This window comes from Phascolarctos cinereus, unplaced genomic scaffold (assembly GCF_003287225.1).
Source record: "Phascolarctos cinereus isolate Bilbo 61053 unplaced genomic scaffold, phaCin_HiC Scaffold_4;HRSCAF=312, whole genome shotgun sequence".
NCBI lineage: Eukaryota > Metazoa > Chordata > Mammalia > Diprotodontia > Phascolarctidae > Phascolarctos > Phascolarctos cinereus.
Window position 1 is genome coordinate 134,002,086 of NW_027555847.1, and position 19,286 is coordinate 134,021,371.

The 19,286-nt window shown below is 41.8% G+C and overlaps 1 protein-coding gene across 4 annotated transcripts in view; it reads right to left on the reverse strand.

Annotated features, from left to right (window-relative positions):
- The window catches only part of WDR90 (WD repeat domain 90), a 57,403-nt gene that overhangs the window by 31,628 nt on the left and 6,489 nt on the right, over window positions 1-19,286 (reverse strand). For 2 of the 4 annotated variants that reach the window (XM_021006788.2, XM_078152606.1), the window contains exons 6-24: window positions 16,784-16,898; window positions 15,114-15,178; window positions 14,576-14,676; window positions 14,216-14,440; window positions 13,716-13,778; window positions 13,232-13,300; window positions 12,087-12,197; window positions 11,741-11,886; window positions 11,547-11,604; window positions 10,996-11,114; window positions 10,199-10,360; window positions 9,682-9,812; window positions 8,485-8,601; window positions 7,615-7,850; window positions 7,136-7,275; window positions 6,116-6,246; window positions 5,200-5,330; window positions 4,575-4,736; window positions 105-233 (exon numbers count right to left, since the gene is read on the reverse strand). In XM_021006788.2, the coding sequence (XP_020862447.1) occupies window positions 105-233; window positions 4,575-4,736; window positions 5,200-5,330; window positions 6,116-6,246; window positions 7,136-7,275; window positions 7,615-7,850; window positions 8,485-8,601; window positions 9,682-9,812; window positions 10,199-10,360; window positions 10,996-11,114; window positions 11,547-11,604; window positions 11,741-11,886; window positions 12,087-12,197; window positions 13,232-13,300; window positions 13,716-13,778; window positions 14,216-14,440; window positions 14,576-14,676; window positions 15,114-15,178; window positions 16,784-16,898 (2,411 nt within the window). The remainder of the gene's footprint in view (window positions 1-104; window positions 234-4,574; window positions 4,737-5,199; window positions 5,331-6,115; window positions 6,247-7,135; window positions 7,276-7,614; window positions 7,851-8,484; window positions 8,602-9,681; window positions 9,813-10,198; window positions 10,361-10,995; window positions 11,115-11,546; window positions 11,605-11,740; window positions 11,887-12,086; window positions 12,198-13,231; window positions 13,301-13,715; window positions 13,779-14,215; window positions 14,441-14,575; window positions 14,677-15,113; window positions 15,179-16,783; window positions 16,899-19,286) is intronic. The other 2 variants (XM_078152608.1, XM_078152607.1) reach the window with 2 other exon arrangements.

The window sequence follows — 19,286 nt, forward strand, 5'->3', positions numbered from 1 at the left end:
TCAGATTCCTATAATTCTCTGCACATCACTGCCTCCTGTCTGGGAGTGGTTTGGTGACAAAGGTGAGTAGTATGGCTTTCTCTCATGCCCCTCACCTAGCTTACCTGGAAGCTAGTATTGAATTTCATCTGAAAGTCCCACACTTTGATAGCCCGGTCACCAGCTGTCAAGAGGAATTGCCCATTTTCACTCAGAGCCAATGCGGAGCAGGCTACTTGGTGAACGTTAGATAACTAGAACAAGAAAAATATTCAGAGAACAGAAGGAGGAGAAATAAAAAGGTTAAAGAAGATCACAAGGCCTATTTTTGAAGGAAAAAAATTTTAATCAATCAATCAATATTTATTAAGCACCTACTAAAGGCAGCTAGGTGGTGCAGTGGATAGAGCACCAGCCCTGGAGTCAGGAGCACTTGAGTTCAAATCCAGCCTCAGACACTTATTAGCTTGTGTGACCCTAGGCTTAACCACTTGACCATTTAAACTCAATTCCCCCCCAACCCGTGCAAAAACCCCCCAACAAAACACCACCTACTATGTACTAGGCACTGTGCTAAACCAATCCTTGCCCTCAATGTACTTACAATCTAATGGGGGCAGCAACAAACAAACAACTATATACAAACAAGTTATATACAGGATAATTAAGAAATAATTAAGAAAGAAGACACTAGAATTAAGAGGGATTGGGGAAGGCTTCCTATAGAAGGTATAGGGTGGGGGTGGGGGGGAAGGGATGGGACAAGGACAGTATTGTGGAAAAGCCAGGAGAATAGACTGCAGAGGGCAGAGACTTGAGGCAGGCAGAGCCACCATCAGGTTATTGCAAAAATCCAGGCATGAACTGTACCAGACTGTACCAGACTGGCGTCAGTGTCATAGGAGAGAAGGAGGCTTATTCCAGTGATGTTGCAAAGGTGAAATCCACAGGTCTTGGCAACAGACTGGGGTGGGGGAGTGCAGGGATGAGAGATGATGAGGAATCCAGGATGACTCGTAGGTTACAAGCCTAGAGGATGGGGAAGATTTTGTAACAGGGAGGTTTGAAAGAAGAAGGGACTGGGGGGAAAGACCGTGAGTTCTTTGGACATACTGAGTTTAAGATGTCTACTGAAATCTATTTCGAGATGTCTGAAAGGCAGTTAGAGATGCAAAATTAGAGATTAGCAAAGAGGTTGGGGCAGGACAGGTAAATCTGAGAGTCATCAACACAGAGACAGTAATTAAGTCTATGGGAGGTGATCCAGCGAAGTAATACAGAGGGAGAAGAGAAGACGGCCCAGGTTTGCCTGTTCAGTCGTGCCCAACTCTTCATGATACCCAGGACCACAGCACACCAAGACCTTCTAACCTCCACTACTTCCCAAAGTCTGTCCAAGTTCATGTTTGTTGTTTCCATGATATTATCTATCCATCTCATCCTCTGCCATCCCCTTTTCCTTTTGCCATCAATCTTTCCCAACATTATGGTCTTTTCCAATGAGTCTCATTTTCTCATTATGTGGTCAAAGTATTCAAGCTTCAGCTTCAGTATTTGACTTTCCAGTGAACAGTCTGAATTAATTCCTTTAGGTATTGACTGATTCGACCTCCTTGCTGTCCAAGAGACTTTCAAAAGTCTTCTCCAGCACCACAATTAGAAAGTGTTGATTCTGTGATGCTCAGCTTTCCTTATAGTCCCAACTCTCACAGCCATACATTGCTACTGGAAAAACTATAGCTTTGCCTGTATGGATCTTTGTTGGCAAGGTGATGTCTCTGCTTTTTAGTATGCTGTCCAGAAAGGACCCAGGACAGAACCCATAATTAAACACCTAAATTTAGAGGGTGTGTTCTGAATGAGGATCCAGCAAAAGAGATGGAGTAGGAAGGATCAGATAGGTAGAAGAACCAGGAGAGAGAGGTGTCCTATAACTAGAGAAGAAAGTATCAAAGAGAGAGCAATCAACAGTGTAAAAGGCTACAGAGAGGTCAAGGAGAATGAGGACTTTGGAGAGAACAGTTTTGGGGAAATAATAAGGTTGGAAACTGGATTATGAGGGGTTGAGAAGAGAGTAAGAGGAGAAAGTGGAGGCACCTACTGTAGATGGGCCTTTCCAAGGAGTCTATCAGCCACAAAACATAGAAGAAATATAAGATGATAGCAGGGATGGAAGTGAGGGTTTTTGGAGGATGGGGTAGACATAGAAGGTGGAGCATGAGCCAGTAGACAGGGAGAGACTGAAAATAATGATAGAGTGGGAATGGCAGAGGCGGTAATCTGGAGGAGGAGATAGAAGACTTGAGCAGATAGAGGGGTTAGCCTTGGTTAGGAGTAAGTCCACCTCATCATGTGAGATAGGGGTGGAGGAAAAAGTGGCAGAAGATACTGGAATGATATGAAATGAGGAAGAGGAGAAAAGAGGGAGCTCACAGTAAATGTCCTCAATTTCCTCTGTAAAATAGAAGGCAAGATCCTCTGCTGAGAGGGTGAAGGAAGGGGGAGCCATGGGAAGTTTGAGGAGGGATAACAGCATTTGGAAGAGCCACTATGGAGAGTGGGATAGTGAACTGATAAAGGAGTATAAAAGGATTGCCTGGCAGCAGTGAGGATCCAGTTGAGGCTGTGTAACATGAATTTGTAGTGCACCCATTCAAAACATGCATGATTTTCTCCATTTTCTTTCAGTAGGATGTATGGGCTCAAAGGCAGTGTATAGTGGGAGTGATCCAAGGGTGAGGTTTGACAAGGCTAAATCAGCATAATTCAGGCCATCAAGAATAAGCTAGCAGTGATAGGTTATGTTCTAATTATACTCTAGAGGGAACATGTAACAATATGGTGATTTAAGAAATGGGATTTCTTTCCTACTCTAAAGCTGGTGTGTGAATTTCTTGCCAAGTCCTTGGCAGGTCATTTAACATACCTACTTAGAAAATAATTACGTCAATGTATTGAAGGATACATGGCACAGCAGGGAGAGCTCTAGACTAGAAGTCAGAAGATGTAGGCTCAAGGCGTGTTTTATTAATCAATTTTACTTCATCAATCTGATTTCTTTACTTATAAAACTAGGATAAGAATAATAACACTTCAACTCCCTATTTCATGGGACTGTTGTAGGCTGAAATGAGATAGATGTTTGAAAACTACAAAATGCTAAATGTGAGCTAGCATTATTATGACCTATAAAATTCTAAACTATATGCATTGATAAGCATACTATCTTGTATCACTCCAGATTGCTGTAGCCTCTAGGCTATTTATAGAAGAAAGCATAAGAACACTAGAGAGTATAGAAGGTTCATAAAAGCCTTCAAGAAAACAAGAAGAGGATATTACAGAAATTCTAATGCTAATTAAGTGTATTGCAATTTATCCAATACCCTTATTTCTTAGGCTTAGGTCGGTTTATAATCCACTGGGTTGCAAAGATCAAAATTAATAACAAATAAGTAGGAAGGATAAAGATGAGAAAGCAATTATAATAGCTCTAACTCAAGCTACTTAAACAAGCTGTTGACTCTGAAAAATGGGAAATAGAAACCTTTCTTATAGAAGTTTAATGAGCATACAGCAAGTTGTCACAGTAACACAGCCCCAAAAGTCTGGTAACCACATTAGTCAGCTATCACTCGAACTCTCTGTCAACTGGAGATACAAAGGCAACAAAGGCCTAGTATATAAGTTCATTATATACTAGAACATTATAGACAAAGAAAAAAGGTAGAGATGGCAAATAAGATTACCTCCCAAGATAATGAAAAGCAATAGAGGAGAAAATTATGAGGCAAAGCCAGATAATCCCAAGAGCAGTTCTAGGTGAAACTGAGAAGACAACAAAACAGAGGTGAAGTAAAATAAATTTGCAACATTTCTATAACGTTCTCATCACTGATGCCTGGAAAACCACCACCTTCGGACTCTAACACATTAGCACTTGATGAGTGCCTGAGGCAACACAATTTTTAAAGCAGTAAGGGACTGATTTTCAAGATATTTGAGGGAAAGGAAGTCGTTTTTTTTTAATAGAAAAAAAATATGTGAAATCACCACCAAAAAAGGTAACCGAGCAGACGTCAGCAAACACAAACCTATGTCCCTTCACCATCACTATAAAATCTTTATGGGAATGGTTGAATATAGGTATCAAGGGTATCTAATGAAAAAGGATATCTAGAAAAAGAAAATAAGCAAGTTTTTGTAAATGATGTTCTGAAGCAAAACCCATGTCCTAGGACTGACTAAAAAATGAAGACTACAATTAAAATGTATAGAGAATATATATTACTGTTTATTGTTTGTTAATGACCAAAATAGCATTTGACTCAGGAAGACAAAATGAAGCCTTAGAGATTCTTTCCTGATAAGTTATATACCACAAATATATTAAGAACATACAAAATTCCTGATAACTTCGTTTAAAAATACTTGATTATCATATCTAGCAAGGAACCAACTAGGGAGACAAATGCTGGCTAAAGGTATTTGCCACCATAATGGATAATCTCCTACTAGGCATTCACAAATATACTAACAGCAACTAAGTCTTTAGAGTATTCTTTGGGATAAAGGAAGCACAAGGTAATTCTCACCTGTCGGGTCAAGCAACCAGTTTTGACATCAAGCACTAGGATTTTGTTGGAAGAAGTAGACACAAGCAGATGGCCACTAGACACAGGAGCAAAACATATGTCCAATGCAGAGTCTAGGTTTGTGCTCTCCAAGTCCAGGATACTGATATCAATCCGAAGTAGCTTAGAAATAGAAAATAATGCCACTAATTGTACAAAGTAGCCTGGATAACAATAAGGCCCTAGAACTCCCCTATGTAATTGGGAAGGAAAAGGAATGTTTCCATTCCTTTGGAAATCATCTTCCTCATTCAGATCAGGGAAAGGACAGGAGTGCTAAGACACTTTATTTCCTCTATAACACACTACATGGCATTCATAAAAGAAACAGCAGTAGGTAAGGTCATGGTCAACACTGCATCTCACACATCTTCTTCCCTTCACGGAGGCTTTGGAAATAACTACCTGGAACTGGTACAAACAGCTCAAGAAGAGCAAGAATAGGCATCCAAGTGTCAGCCATTTACTATATGGTTCAACCATTCCACCATTCGGCCTCAGAGGCAAAGGAAGCATGTGCAGATTTCTTTCCCAAGCATGAGAAATTCTTTTCTTCATGCCAACCCAGCTTCCCATTCCCAGTTACCTCATCTAAGGAGGAAGCATCCATAATGGTCACTGTATATCTGGAGGGGCCCACAAAGGCCAGGAGACTGCTATCCCCATTGACAACCAGGATATTGGTGCCCAACTCAGCATCTTGGCAGACCACATTACCTACCCATGACACAAAAAGAGAGCTGAAGAGCAGCTATGTGAGGGCACTGACGTCTGAGCTCCTTACAATTTGCCTTTTCTCCAGTTCTAAAACACCTAACCATGAAGAAGTATTAATTATCTACCCAGCCAATTACCTACCTTGCCATTGGCTTTTGCAAGATGAACCTTGGAACTGCCCAGTTCTAATACCTCCCCACAAAGCCAAATAGCCTTCCTTTTTCTGAGGGAGTACCCTTAGGCAAGTGTACAAGGGGCAGTCAAACAAAAAGTCAATGACCTTTAACACTAAAAACACCACCAAATTCAGGTTTCAGCAATTTTGGTTTGGGTGAGGAGATACATTAATCCATTGCCCACATGATAGGCTGCCTATAGATGTTTTATTGGGGGTGAACAGAGAAGGTTGAACATAAAGGTGACAGACCTAGAAAAACGTTTCATATAGGCATCAAAGACATGAAATTAACTAGCCCTGGCAGGAAATCCTAGATCAGGGGTGGGGAACCTGCAGGTCCGGAGGCCACACGTGGCCCTCGAGGTCCTCAAGTGCGGCCCTATGACTGAATCCAAACTTCACAGAACAAATCCCCTTAATAAAAAGATCTGTTCTATAAAACTTGGACTAAGTCAAAAGTCCACACCCAAGGCCACGTGTGGCCTTGAGGCACAGGTTCCCCACCCCTGTCCTAGATCATCCCAGACACAGCTCTACAAGGGTAACCTGGGCCACTGGGGAAAACTGAGTTTGGGAAGAAAGGAGTGAGGTAAATGGCAAGTCTTACTCAGCATTCGGAGGACATTGTACTTTGGGGTGGAACAGTTATAGAGAGCCAGGGCCCCCTGGGAACAGGAACTGTACAGGAAGTTGCCATCTGGTGACACTGCTAAGCCCGTGATTGCTCCTCGATGCTGCCTACACGACATACAAAACAAAGTCCATGACTTAGGCCACAGGAAATCCTGTGAGGCGCAGCAGCTAATCAATACAGCACTGACCTACCTATTTACTTGTGCACGCCAGGAACCCTCACCAGAATCTGCCCTCAGAAACTGAGAGGGGCTTCAACTGTGTTTCATGGAGGGATTCTGACTGAAAATGGGCTCCCAGGGGACCACTGACCTGTCTTCAGGACTACTAACGTGGGGGCCAGGATCACAGTTGGGAGGGCAATATGAAGCCCTCAAAAGTTCCCATCCCTCTCAAAGGAGGCTGATGATAGTCTAGGAATGCTTCCCTTGCAAGCAGAACAAGAAACTTTTTTTGGGGGGGGGGAGGGCTAGGCAATGGGATTAAGTGACTTGCCCAGGGTCACACAGCTACTGTCAAGTGTTTGGTCTGACGTCGTATTTGAACTCAGGTTCTCCTGACTCCAGGGCCGGTGCTCTATCCACTGCGCCACCTAGCTGCCCCCCGAATAAGAAACTTCTAAGGAGATTTTACAGACATACAGACACACACACACACACACACACACACACAATCTCCCTCTATAGGAGGTAGATAGATAGATCAAACTCATATGAAGAGGAAATTGGCAAGAAGGTGGGGTAGAATCCAGAAGAAGGCTTAGTTTCACAGCTAGAACACTGATCGGGTTGTACTCTCATACAATTCCAACACCATCTACATTCTCTAAAATATAACATGGACATCTCTTCAAGACCCAAGCCCAAAACAAATTTCTCCCTCAGCAGCCTAGAACCCATTAACTCAGTCATTCTGAATTATGAGACAATGCCACTAAGACACCCATCTTGTGATATTTGTACTATAACAGCTCTAATCTACTTAGGCCACATACTTGTATTCCACCAGGAGATCAGAGACAGCCAAGCTGAAGGATCTCACTACCCCACTGCTGAAGCCACAGACAAAGACCTGCTGCGTGGGATGAAAGATTATGGCACAGGGAGTCTCTTCAGTAGTGGTGAAATCATAGAGCTGTAGACAGGAAAGGCCCAAGGCAGGATAATTAAGACAGGCATAGAAACCCTGCAACAACCAATATCCTAGTACTACATCCCAAGCCTTCTATTACACATCAGACACCCAGGTCCACGTTAAACCAGGTTAAAAAATGTAAAGAATATTTTTTTCTTGAAGAACTACAACTAGACAGACCTGGGACTACTAATTAAAATGAAGTATATAAAGTAAATAAACCAAGTCAATTAAACATTGCATGGCAGAAACCATCTATGTTGTCCAGCCGCAGTCACAATAAAGACTGTAGGCCTTTAAAAGTATTCCTCTTTTGCACAAGCTAGAAACATCCTCTACCTGCTGCATAGTCACCAAGTCCCATATTCGTATGGTGTTGTCCTGAGAGACAGTGGCCAGTTGTTTCCGGTGTCCTTCTACAGCAAACGCCAGGATCAAATCAGCATGTGAGCGCACAAGTGTGTTATACCCTCGGGACTGGATGTCCAAGAAGCCAAGGTTCCCAGTGGAGGTGGTGGATAGGACTCGAAGCCCATCTGGACTAATGCAGACTGAACTGACTGCTCCTTCATGCTCTGGGAGGGACAGGGGGGAGAGGTGAAGAACAGACACGAAAACAGATAGAATCTTCACTAGGAAACCAGCATCTGAATGTGACTGATATTAGACTGTGAAATTTCACAACAAAAGATTCGATCTAATAAGTTCCTCTGCTAATGTCACATTCAGTTTTGTTCTTGACCAGGGGTGGGGAACCTGAGGCTTTGAGGCCACATGTGGTGCTCTAGATCCTCAAATGGGGCCCTCTGATTGAATCCAAACTTCACAGAGTCCTGGACTCTAAGCATTGCCATTTACTAGTTATGTGAGCTCAAGAAGGTTGCTTCACCTCTGAATGTCAGCTCTTTCCTTTGTAAGACACGTCAGTAATTCTCCCTCATTGTCCATCAGATGACTAATAAAAATGGCTGACATTTAGAGCCCTTCCCAGTTACAAAGTGCATTATAAACTCTATTTAATTTGATCTTTACTGTCAAATACTATCTCAGGTTTACAGATGAGGGAACGACGATTAAAAAAGACTAAGTGATTTCAAGGGAACTCAACTAGAAATCAGCAAAACTCAGACCTGACTCCAGGACTCTCTTAATGAAGGGTTTTATCCCTCTCAGCTAAGTGGGGTTCTGAGATTAAAAGAAGTTACTCACCTGCCTCCAAAAAGACAGATGAAAAGTCCAGTGGCCAGAGCCGCAGATAGCCATCTTCAGAGCCCATGGCACAGAAGGTGGAAGAAATACTGATGCTGTTGATGGCAATCCCTGGGCCTGAAAGCGAAAATCAGTCTGTATCAATCACCATACATGGCCATGAAGCACTATGTCACATGTACCTTTCACAATCAAGGTTGAAAATAAGAGAAAACCATGAATTAAACTGTTCAGTCTTCTCTCTTCTTTGTGAGAGAAATTCCTATCGTCAGAAACTACTTAGCTAAAGGCCTGGCTGGTGGTAACCACCATGGGGGACTATTTCCCCTATAAAGGATCAGAATGTTCCATAATTGAAGTAAACTTCATTCTTCATAAAGATCACAGATTTAGAGGTAGAAGCCACCTCAGAGTCATCTAGTTCAACCCCTTCATTTTATAAGTAAGGAAAACAGGACCCAGAATCACACAGATAGTAACTAGCAGTGGGGACTTGAATCTAAATCCCTGGACTCAATGTCCATTCCTCTTTCTACTTCATAAGTTAGTGATACCTGGCATTTCCTATTGTGGAGGTGACTAGGAGAAAATATGACTTTGGGAACATCTCACATCACTCCTCCAATTTCCACATGACAGGGGATTGTACCAGGAACTGCAGTGGTGGGAATAGCTTCCAAGCACACCTGGATCCTGCCCCAGATTTCTTACAGCCCCTTTGATATCTCAAGCTATTTCCCAGGCTCCACTTGGCCAAAAGAACAGCACAGAAGAGTAGCCAACATAAAAAGGCACTTTTCCAGTGGCATGATCTCAGAACCCTTAAGATTCCGCGCGTGCGCGCGCGCACACACACACACACACACACACACACACACACACGGAGATCAGGGTCTCTAGCTCATGGCCAAGAACATAGTCAGATTTTTTAATCATGTCATGCAGAAAGAAAAGAAAATTCAGGCTCTCATTTTCAATCTGACCCAGCAAATAACCATTACATTTCAACAAATGAACTCCATTCTGTACCTTAATCATCACTCCCAACCTCACTGTAAGAACAGGCCTCAGCACAGCTGCCTTGAGAACTTGGGTGGCAAGCACTCACTCTTAGTTTTGTACACTGTTAGAAGTGGAAGAGGCCTTTGTCCTGTTACTCCAGGCAACTAAACTGTGGCAAAGAATACTGATGTATACCCGAGTTGAATGTCTGCTTCTCTTTCCGGTGAATAGGTGGAGTTTGTGAAGGGAGGAGTCGTCGGGCATTTTGGATGGTAACATTCTTGTAGTTGATTTCTAGAATATGACCACTCCGGCTACAGACAAAGCTGAAAGTCACAGAAGATAAGCTGGAACACTTAGGACAGTAGAGATTCCCACCCTCCTAATGGACAAGGAACAAATTAACCAGCACGTATGACGGAGTGAAATGATCTAAAGCCTTGTGAAGTTTCATGAGAAAAGGCTCAGCAAGCTGAGGCCTTCTGTTTCTGTAAACAACTTTGCCCTAACACTCAGCAGGGATAGGGATAGGTGGTATGTTCACCCTGGCACTGTTGCTGGCTTTCTTCTATCATCTGAACTCTGACATACTTAGCCCCAGGGCATTGAACAGGAGATAGATTCATTTGCCCCTCATCAGGTTCTAAGAACCACACACCGGGGCCAGCAGGGCACTTTTCCCCTGCTGGCTTGAGGGAGTTAGAATCCTTACAGTGTCCGATCCTCAGGTTCTCGATTGGCAACATGCCCTTCTTCAAAGGCAAGGTCTGTGAACTCCAGAGCATGGTACTCTCCCAGATTTACTGGACATGAGCGCAGGGTGCCACTCCGAATCCGCCACAGTCTGATGTTGTCTCGACCACATGACACCATCCTGTTACACACAATCCCAAAGAGGAAAGCAGCGGAAGGAATTCTCACTTCATTGCTTCCCAAGGAATGTACTAGGGTAAGGCTAATGATGGAAGTGTCTAGATTTCAATTATGACTGGCAGTGTAGGAAAAAGAAGACTGATCCTTGCGTCAGAAGGCCTGGGTGCAAAGCCTAGCCTAGCTTTGACACTTGCTGTATAACTCTAAGTAAATCGCTTCAGCTCTTTGAGTCTCAGTCTCCTCTTCTATGAAATGGAGATAATAATACCGACATGTCATAGGACTGTTGTGAGGTACTCTGTCAGTTATAACATGGTACAGAACCAGGTATTATAGTGGCTGATGATCCATAGACTGTTCTGTTTCTCCCTGACTGTTGGTCACTGCACTACTTATTTGCAACAAATTCTGTAAGATAATGAAACCAATTCTAGACAATCTAGGTAGCAGTTCTGGCAGGAGTCTGAAACTAAAGACTTAATTCTTCATACTCTCCTGACTTCCACAACCATGGATAATTGAGATGGAGCTATAATGAAGCAAAAGAAACTCAGCTGAGAGCTTTTCAATATAGCCTCATGGATAAATGGCCCCATAGCCAATTCCCATCATTAAAATACCCCTCTTCCTCATTACCTGGTATCATCAAAAAATGCAACCTTCAAGGCCTGGATGTCCACATCCGTGTGGGCCTTCACGAGGACAGTCACTTCCCCTCCATGGCTCACGGAAGCTGTGTTCCACACCACCACCATCTGTAGCAGATCATCAGCATAAGCATTCTCATAATGCTGATCTGACAGAAGGACCACCAGGAAAAAAGCATCTTACCGGGACTCAGGAGTACTAGACTCCACTTCTTTAAGGCAGCACTAATGGCGCTAGGTCCCCCATTTCTGAATAATCTCCATCCAAAAAATGAAACATTTATTAAGGCAGATAAGTAAGTTAGGCTCTTTCCTCAAATGACTTTGAGGCCAACATGTGGTTGCCCTAGCTCCATGCCGATGATATTTTCTTTATATAATAGATTCACACTGTTTCTATTCTACATGAAAATTACTCCATCTTTAATTTATAAATTAATCTCTAGGGATAACAGTGGCCACAAACCATGAGATAACATTTGAATCATGAAGTCTCATTACATCTAAATGATTACAACACTAAATATAAAATCCTATTACCGTCTTCCCATGTCTATCCCTTCCAACACCACAGAGGACAGTCCCGCTGTAAGAAAAGCTGAAAATGGAGAAAACATGCTGTTAGCCCAGCAAGTCTGCTATTGTGGGATTATTTAGAACTCACATACATCAATGGGAGTAACCAGAAAAAAAAAATTAAACAAACCCAGAAGCCTTCTTTCCAAGAAACCTACCTGAGGAAGCATATGGAGTGAATGTGAGTTTTAAATATTGACAGACATTTTCCTGTCTCAAAATTCCAAAGTCGTACCATGCTCAGGGGACCCATCTGTGATGAAGCCAGCAGAGTGCTGTTCCCATTAAATGTGAGGGAAGAAACCTAGAAGAAACATCAGCCCTTGGCAGAACACGTGAAAATACTCAAGGAAAAAAAGGAAATCCATAGTGAGGCATCTCTCTCAGTAGTGGTATAACTATGTCAAATCTCCACAGCCTAAGAAGTGATAAGATGCAAGCAGTCATCTACATCCCATCCCCTGGATCTAAGAAGCCAATTTTTCAGAAAGGAGCAGAGTTTACCTTATCTGTGTGACCAATCAAGAAGCGCTGCTCTCCAGTCTCCACGAGCAAGGCCACAATTACAGCATGACAAGGATAAACCAAACAGGAACAATCCTGAGACCACAGGGCCTACAGCACAAGGGTGAAGCCCAGGAGAGGAAAAGTAAGATCATAAAAGGAGTCAGACTTAGGGAATTTCATAATCACCTATGTGGGCTGACCTATTAAAACTCTTGACATTTCCCCCAAAGTGGCAAATTAAACAAGAGTACGAAATGAGGCCAGCAGCCCCAGACACAAGAAGGCCAGGACACCCATTATCTCATACCACATGCAAATCAATGAGTAATGATGAATAAAGACTGGTCAATACTCTTAAGAACATATACACAGTGCACTTCTTTAAACAAAATGGGAGCTCTTAGCCTGAGGGCCACCTCTGAGGCAAAGTATACTAAGAATTTAAGTCAAGATATAGAGAGCGTCTAGGGGCAGCTAGGTGGCGCAGTGGATAGAGCACTGGCCCTGGAGGACCTGAGTTCAAATCCGGTCTCAGACCAAACACTTAACATGTACTAGCTGTGTGACCCTGGGCAAGTCACTTAACCCCAACTGCCTCACTTTAAAAAAAAAAAGACATAGAGAGTCTCAAAGAATCAATAAATAACATCGAAGGAGATGACAATTAACTTCCAAGGAGCCAGTTTTTAACAGAGTGATGTTGTCAATCTTCAATTTAGGAATTCTGATTCAAAGACCTTCTTTCTACAATAAAGGTACTTTCTCTAACATTCATTTTGTTTATTTTGTGTTCCAAATTCTCTCCCTCCCTTCAGCCCCTCCCACAGCCATTGAGAAGGCAAACAATATTTGTTTATACATATGAAGTCAGGTAAAATGTGGTTTTTTTTGGTGAGGCAATTGGGGTTAAGTGACTTGCCCAGAGTCACACAGTGTCTGAGGCTGGATTTGAACTCAGATCCTCCTAACCCCAAGGCCGGTGCTCTATACACTGCACCACCTAGCTGCCCCCAAAACATGTTTCTACCAAAGGTACTTTTTCATAATACAAGGGATATTCAAAAAAAGGTTCATTTTACGCCCAAACCCTGACTTCCTCTCAAAAATATTTTAAAACTCAGTCCCAATCCCTGCTCACTGACCCATTTGGTGCTGCAGCCTCCAAAACCAATCACTCCCTTTAGCTTCAGGATCGGGTCGGGGAGGAGACACTAAAACAAATGAATAAATATACTGAGATCTAAAATACGATACCACTTTCATCTTTACCCATTGGGAAGGCCTTATAACTTCCAGGACAACACTGAACCTTTTCTAATCACTTAAGCAAGTCCTTCATGAGGTAATAATGGGAGACATGTGTTACAATACCCAATCAGTCAACACGGAAGATGATTTGGTCTTGTGAGGATAAAAAAACCTTCTCTAATGAGGAGCCAGATAAGGTTTCCACAGTCCAAGAAGGAACCTGAATGCCACTTCTTACTACTCGCCCTTAGACTAGAAGCTGACATTTGTACAATTTACATTCACATCTCTAAAGGTCAATTTCATTTCAGAGCAGGACCCAACTCAAAAAGGCCAAAGCATTGCTTCAGCATTGAAGGGAAGGAGCTGCTTCCTTACTCTGTGCCGAGATGAATTCTTGGTAGAAATGGTCTCTGATTTGGTCAGCCTTGGGCTTGTAATCTGGATAAGAAAGGAAAAGTGAGAGATGGGGGAAAGAACTACAGGGAAACAGCCCAATTAATATTATCCATGACAATCTTATGACACCAGAAGATCAGATCTGAGAGAGGGGCTAGGTGCCCCATAAATGACAGCTATCCTCTGAAATGAGTACCAGTATAAGTGACACAGAGATCTCTTCTAAGGCCTAGGGACTCATCTCACTGGCCCACAAACCTCTCTGCATCTTGCCACCAAAATATAAACCTTCAGAAGAAGAGATACTTGTCCTAGATGAGTCCTCTAGTGATTACTATGAGAGAGCTAACTCTTCAATAGAATATCTGAGCTGTCCTCTATGAAAAGGTTCACTGGGTTTCTCCCAGTGTTGTAATGAGAACCCAAAGTCTTGCCAAAATGTGCTAAAAGCTGCCACCATTACAGCACATAGTGCTTACCTCACCCAAGCCAGAGTCTTCAAGGATGGTGGGTTCCTTGCCCAATTTGTGAACATACACGTCAATGCCACCATCATTTGCCGCACGTGTGACAGTAGCATCTCCACCAGCTAGAACTCCTTCTCTGTGTCCCTTCTGATCCCCAAGGTATGAGGTTTCCAGGTGCCCAGAGGTCAGACTTACCTCAGGGATAGACTTCTGAACCGAAGGAGCCCGATGTGACCACTGAGTTTAAAAAAAAAATCATTAGCCTAGTTCTCACAGGTCCCTAGAACCAACAAAATCAGAAGGGAAAATTACAATAATTCTTGAAGACCAAGTACCAGAAAAGAGGGTAAAGAAAGCTGAGCTGATACCCACAGCCATGGGACTGGTTATCTGCTGGATGAGTGACACTTTATCTTGGATGGCTCTGCTGTTAGTCACCGATCGTGGAAGCTGCTGCACAGGCCCCTGAGATCCTAAGGCAGGAAAGCAAGGGCTGTTTAACTGATTTCAGTATTAAGAGTTAGAGTAGACTAGATTATCTGATAGCCTAAGATACCACATAGGCACCACTGCTGGTTTGTAGAGAAAGATAAGGCAGACTAGCTCAAAATAAGAAAGTGCACAAAAACTTACCAAAAATTAGAGTTGTCTACCAGCTGAATCAGCTACCTCAAAAGACAGAGAAGTGCAGAGTCTGATAACTGCTTGCTGGGGAAGTTATAGTGAGGATTCATGCTCCAGCTAGAAGCCAGACTAGATGATTACATCCATGGTCCCTTCAAGTCTGAAATTCTACAGCCCTAGGAGCTAGAATAACCTCATTGCTCTAGGTTTCCCTGTCAACTGGACTAGCCTCACACAAAATGTCCCAGCCACTCTACCCAGCTTATGGACCACTCTTCCTGCTTACCTGATGTATGAGAAAGACAGCTCTGAACTGAATCATGGAGCATTTGGGAGTCATCAGTAGGAAACCTTGAATAAGGGCAAAAGAAAAGTCATTCTTCTAACAGAGTAATTCTCAAAATGTGGTCCACAGGCCCTGGGGGTCTCTGAGACCCTTTCAAAGAATTCACAAAGTCAAAACTATTTTGATAACAATACTAAAAATATCATTGGCTTATGAAGATACTCCTCACTTTCCTAACCACATATATCTGTATGAAGCTGAATTTTTTTATATATTCCAACCAAAATGACATATTACAACAGATTGAATACAAAAGCAGATGAGAATCCAGCTGTCTTCTATTAATCCAGATATTAAAGAGATTTGTAAAAATATGGAAAACAATGCCACTCTTCTCACTAATTTTTGTTTTGGAAAATATAGTTATTTTTCATTAAAATAATATTTATGTTAATATGTAATAGGTTTATTTTTTTATTTTTAAATGGATAAATATTTCTAAAATTTGTGAGCTTTAATTTCTAAATATGGTAAATATCTGTAGATATACCCCCCATGAACAAAAGCTCTTTGGGGTCCTTATTTTTTAAGGATGAAGTCCTAAAACCAAAAAGTTTGAAAACTTTATGTTCTAGAGTATATTACTCATGCATTCACACTCCCAGCAGAAAGACAAGAAGGTGTTGGACTAGGAAAGATGGCACTATTTCCACAAAGTATCATAAGAAGATGCTCTGGCAGATCAAAGCATACCGTTCCCTCTTTTTTTTCTTCTGCTTTGTTTCCTCTTTCTTGTGGTGCCTCCTATTGGTTCTAATTCTTCCTTATAACATGACTAATGTGAAAATATGTTTAATAGAAATGTATATATAGAGCCTATGTCAGATTATATGTAGAGCGTATATCAGATTGCATATCATCCTGGGGAGGGAAGAGGGAAAAAATTCATAACTCAAAAGCTTATGGAAGTGATTGTTGAAAACTAAAAATAAATTAATTTTTCAAAAAAGGTGAAAAAGAGAGGCCAGATAACTTGCCCTAAGCCAGCTAAATTATTAATAAAGAGAGACCTAGAATTCAGGTCTCTTGATACCCAGTCCAGTGATTTTATGACACCCAGCACTCTAAGGTTAAAATTAGGAAAAGAGAAATTCTTAACATTAGAAGAGGTATAGACATCATTCTTTTTTTTTCCCTTCCTCTGCTCTCTATGCTCTTCTTACCCCAAACCCCAGATTAAGAGGCCAGAGAAGAGTGAACATGGACATTGAGCAAATTTCAGTTTGTGGATAATAAAGGATAGACTCCATGATTGAATGACAGCTCCCCTTCTCTGTCTCTTGAATGGGAATATAGGGCTGAGCTAAAAGACTTGTCTTTAGCCAGAAAAAGTCAGAGTTGAATGCCAGATGAAATGTACAAATGCCTTTCACTCTAACTGCAATGGTTTACAATGAACGTTTTCATTACTCACCTGAGAAGTGGAATTTTTTCCTCTCTTTTCACTTTTTCTCTTTTCATTACAACTACTTCCTATAATCTTTTTTTTATACACAAAGAGTATAAATATCTATGTTACTTTGCTATTAAATTCACAATTCACAAATAAACAAAAAGAAGATTCTTAGATATAATAAGCAGCTTATGTTCAGAAGCAGTAAGATACATACCTGATAAACACATAATGATCATGCCATTTCTCCCCCTTTGGAACAGGAAATGACATTTCTCGGGGCATGGGGTTGAGAACCAGTTTGGTTTGTCGAACTTTTGAGATAGTGACACCTATCCATGGGTAGAAAAAACAAGAATCTTTCTGGTTACTCAGCCTAGCCGACAATTACACCCAGTCTATTTTCCGTCCTGTGGCCAACTTGGAATTTCTCACTATCAAGAACATATTAGCAGCTGGAAATTTCTAGCTCTGTCGAAGTGGGGATCTGGTACATGTCAGTAAGTCTAAGTTAAGAGTCAGATTATAATTATCATTAGTACTGAGTACTTAATATATGTATATTTATATGTTTATATTAAATACATTTAAATGCATATGATAAATATAAAATACCTATATGTACACAATATAGACATACATAGAAAGACATCATCATATAGATATCATATATACATATATATGTATACATGCATATAGCACTGAGCACCAGGAATAGGAGGTATAAGATATGATCTCTGTCCTAGAGGATTTTACATCTAATTAGAGAACCAGGATAGGACACGTATGTAAAAATAAATTCAGAAACAGAAGCATATTTGTGATGTACGAAAGGGGTTGTTCAAGCAATACAGCTCAGAGTGGAAAGCAATCACTGTAAACAGGGGTAGCTGGGCATTTTTAAAAGAGTAAGGTTTAGAGAAAGGGAGAGATAAGAAAGCACATGGTACACTCAGGGAACAATGTATGGATAGGTTCAGCTGGAATTAAGGTTCATGCAGCAAAGATACATGAGGAGATACAACAGGAGATAATTCAGTTCAATCCAAAACATAATACACCCCCTCCCACACACACATACACGTATGTGCCTGTAAACATATACATTATATATACATATACATTATATACATGCATGCACATATATGCATATATGCACACACACACACACACACACACACACACACACACACTGCTGCTGCTGTTTGCCTTTCATTCTCAAAGAGGACCATGACATCAGGGAGGTGATGCCATGACATGCAAGTGAATTGGATTTAAGTGAGGGGGGGCAGTGCAAAGTCACCAGCCTCACTTTCTCCTTATATATCCCTCAAGAAACTTACTACTTGCTGGTTAAGATGAAGGAGAAATTACATATATACAGATAAGTAAATACAAGGTACCTTGGAGAGGGGAAAAAGAGTATTAACTGGGAGAAAGGGTCAGATTGCGGAGAGACTGGAATACTAGGTTAAAGAATATGGATATAATTTCATCAACGACAGAGAACCACCGAAAGTTTTAAGCAGGATAGACGTTGTGTACAAAGTGGAGTTTTAGGAAGAAATAATAACAAGTAGGGCAAGTTCCAATTAAAGATGGAAAAGTAAATAAGTGCAAGAACAACTCAGTTCCCACACAAGTATTCTAGTAATGATTTTTTTAAAGTGCCAGACTAAGCAAGGATAAAAAAAAATACAAAGAGAAACTATACTAATTACCATTACCCAACCCAGGCCTGCATGAGAGAAGAGCCAGAAGCCTACAAGGCATTAAGGAAGAAGTCTAGCTAGGGAAGGAGGTCAAGCAGTGAGTCTGGAGGTCAACAAGCATATCCCCGTTACACTCCAAAGACACCCATTGCCAGCAATACATGGTACCTGGGAGCAGGAAGATCAGAATGCTCTAAAGAGGAAGCTCTAGGGCAGTAGGATACACATAGGGGTTGACAAAGCTCCAGAGGGCAATAAATACGGGGGCTTTGAAAGTTTGCAGCATGCTGATCTCAGCTGCCACCCCTGAGGACCTTGTAAAATGCAGCCCTCTATACACAGAAAAGTGGGCTTTATGCCCTCCAGCATTCTGAGCACAGACATCAGTAGAAGTGGAAGCCTGCAAGAGAAGCCTAGCCATAACACAAAGTCCCAATTAAGGAAGTAAGGCTGGAAATATAAGTAAACAGAAGGCACTGACAATAAAGAAATTCTGCAGATCGATCTAGGGCAGGGGTGGGGAACCTGTGGCCCTCTAGGTCCTCAAGTGCAGCCCTTTGACTAAATCCAAACTTCACAGAACAAATCCCCTTAATAAAAGGATTTGTTCTATAAAACTTGGACTCAGTCAAAAGGCTGCACCTGAGGACCTAGAAGGCCACATGTGACCTCGAGGCCACAGGTTCCCCAGCCCTGATCTAGGGACATCCAAAACACAAATCCACAAGAAAAGATTAACTCCCCAGTAACTGCAGAGATGAGAAGGGAGACTGTTGCAGGTGTGGGTAAAAGCCAGTGAAAACAGCTTGGGATGGAGTCAGGAGATGGAGTGTCTCGTGCAAGTCAAAGCAAGAAAGCCAGTGTCATTGGATTGCAGGGTATGTGGAGGGCAGTAAGGTCTAAGAAAACTGGAGCCAAGTGATCAAGGGCTTTGAATACCAAATAAGATTTTATCTCAGATCCTCGAGGTAATAAGGAGCTTACTAAATAGGATCTGATGGTCAGATC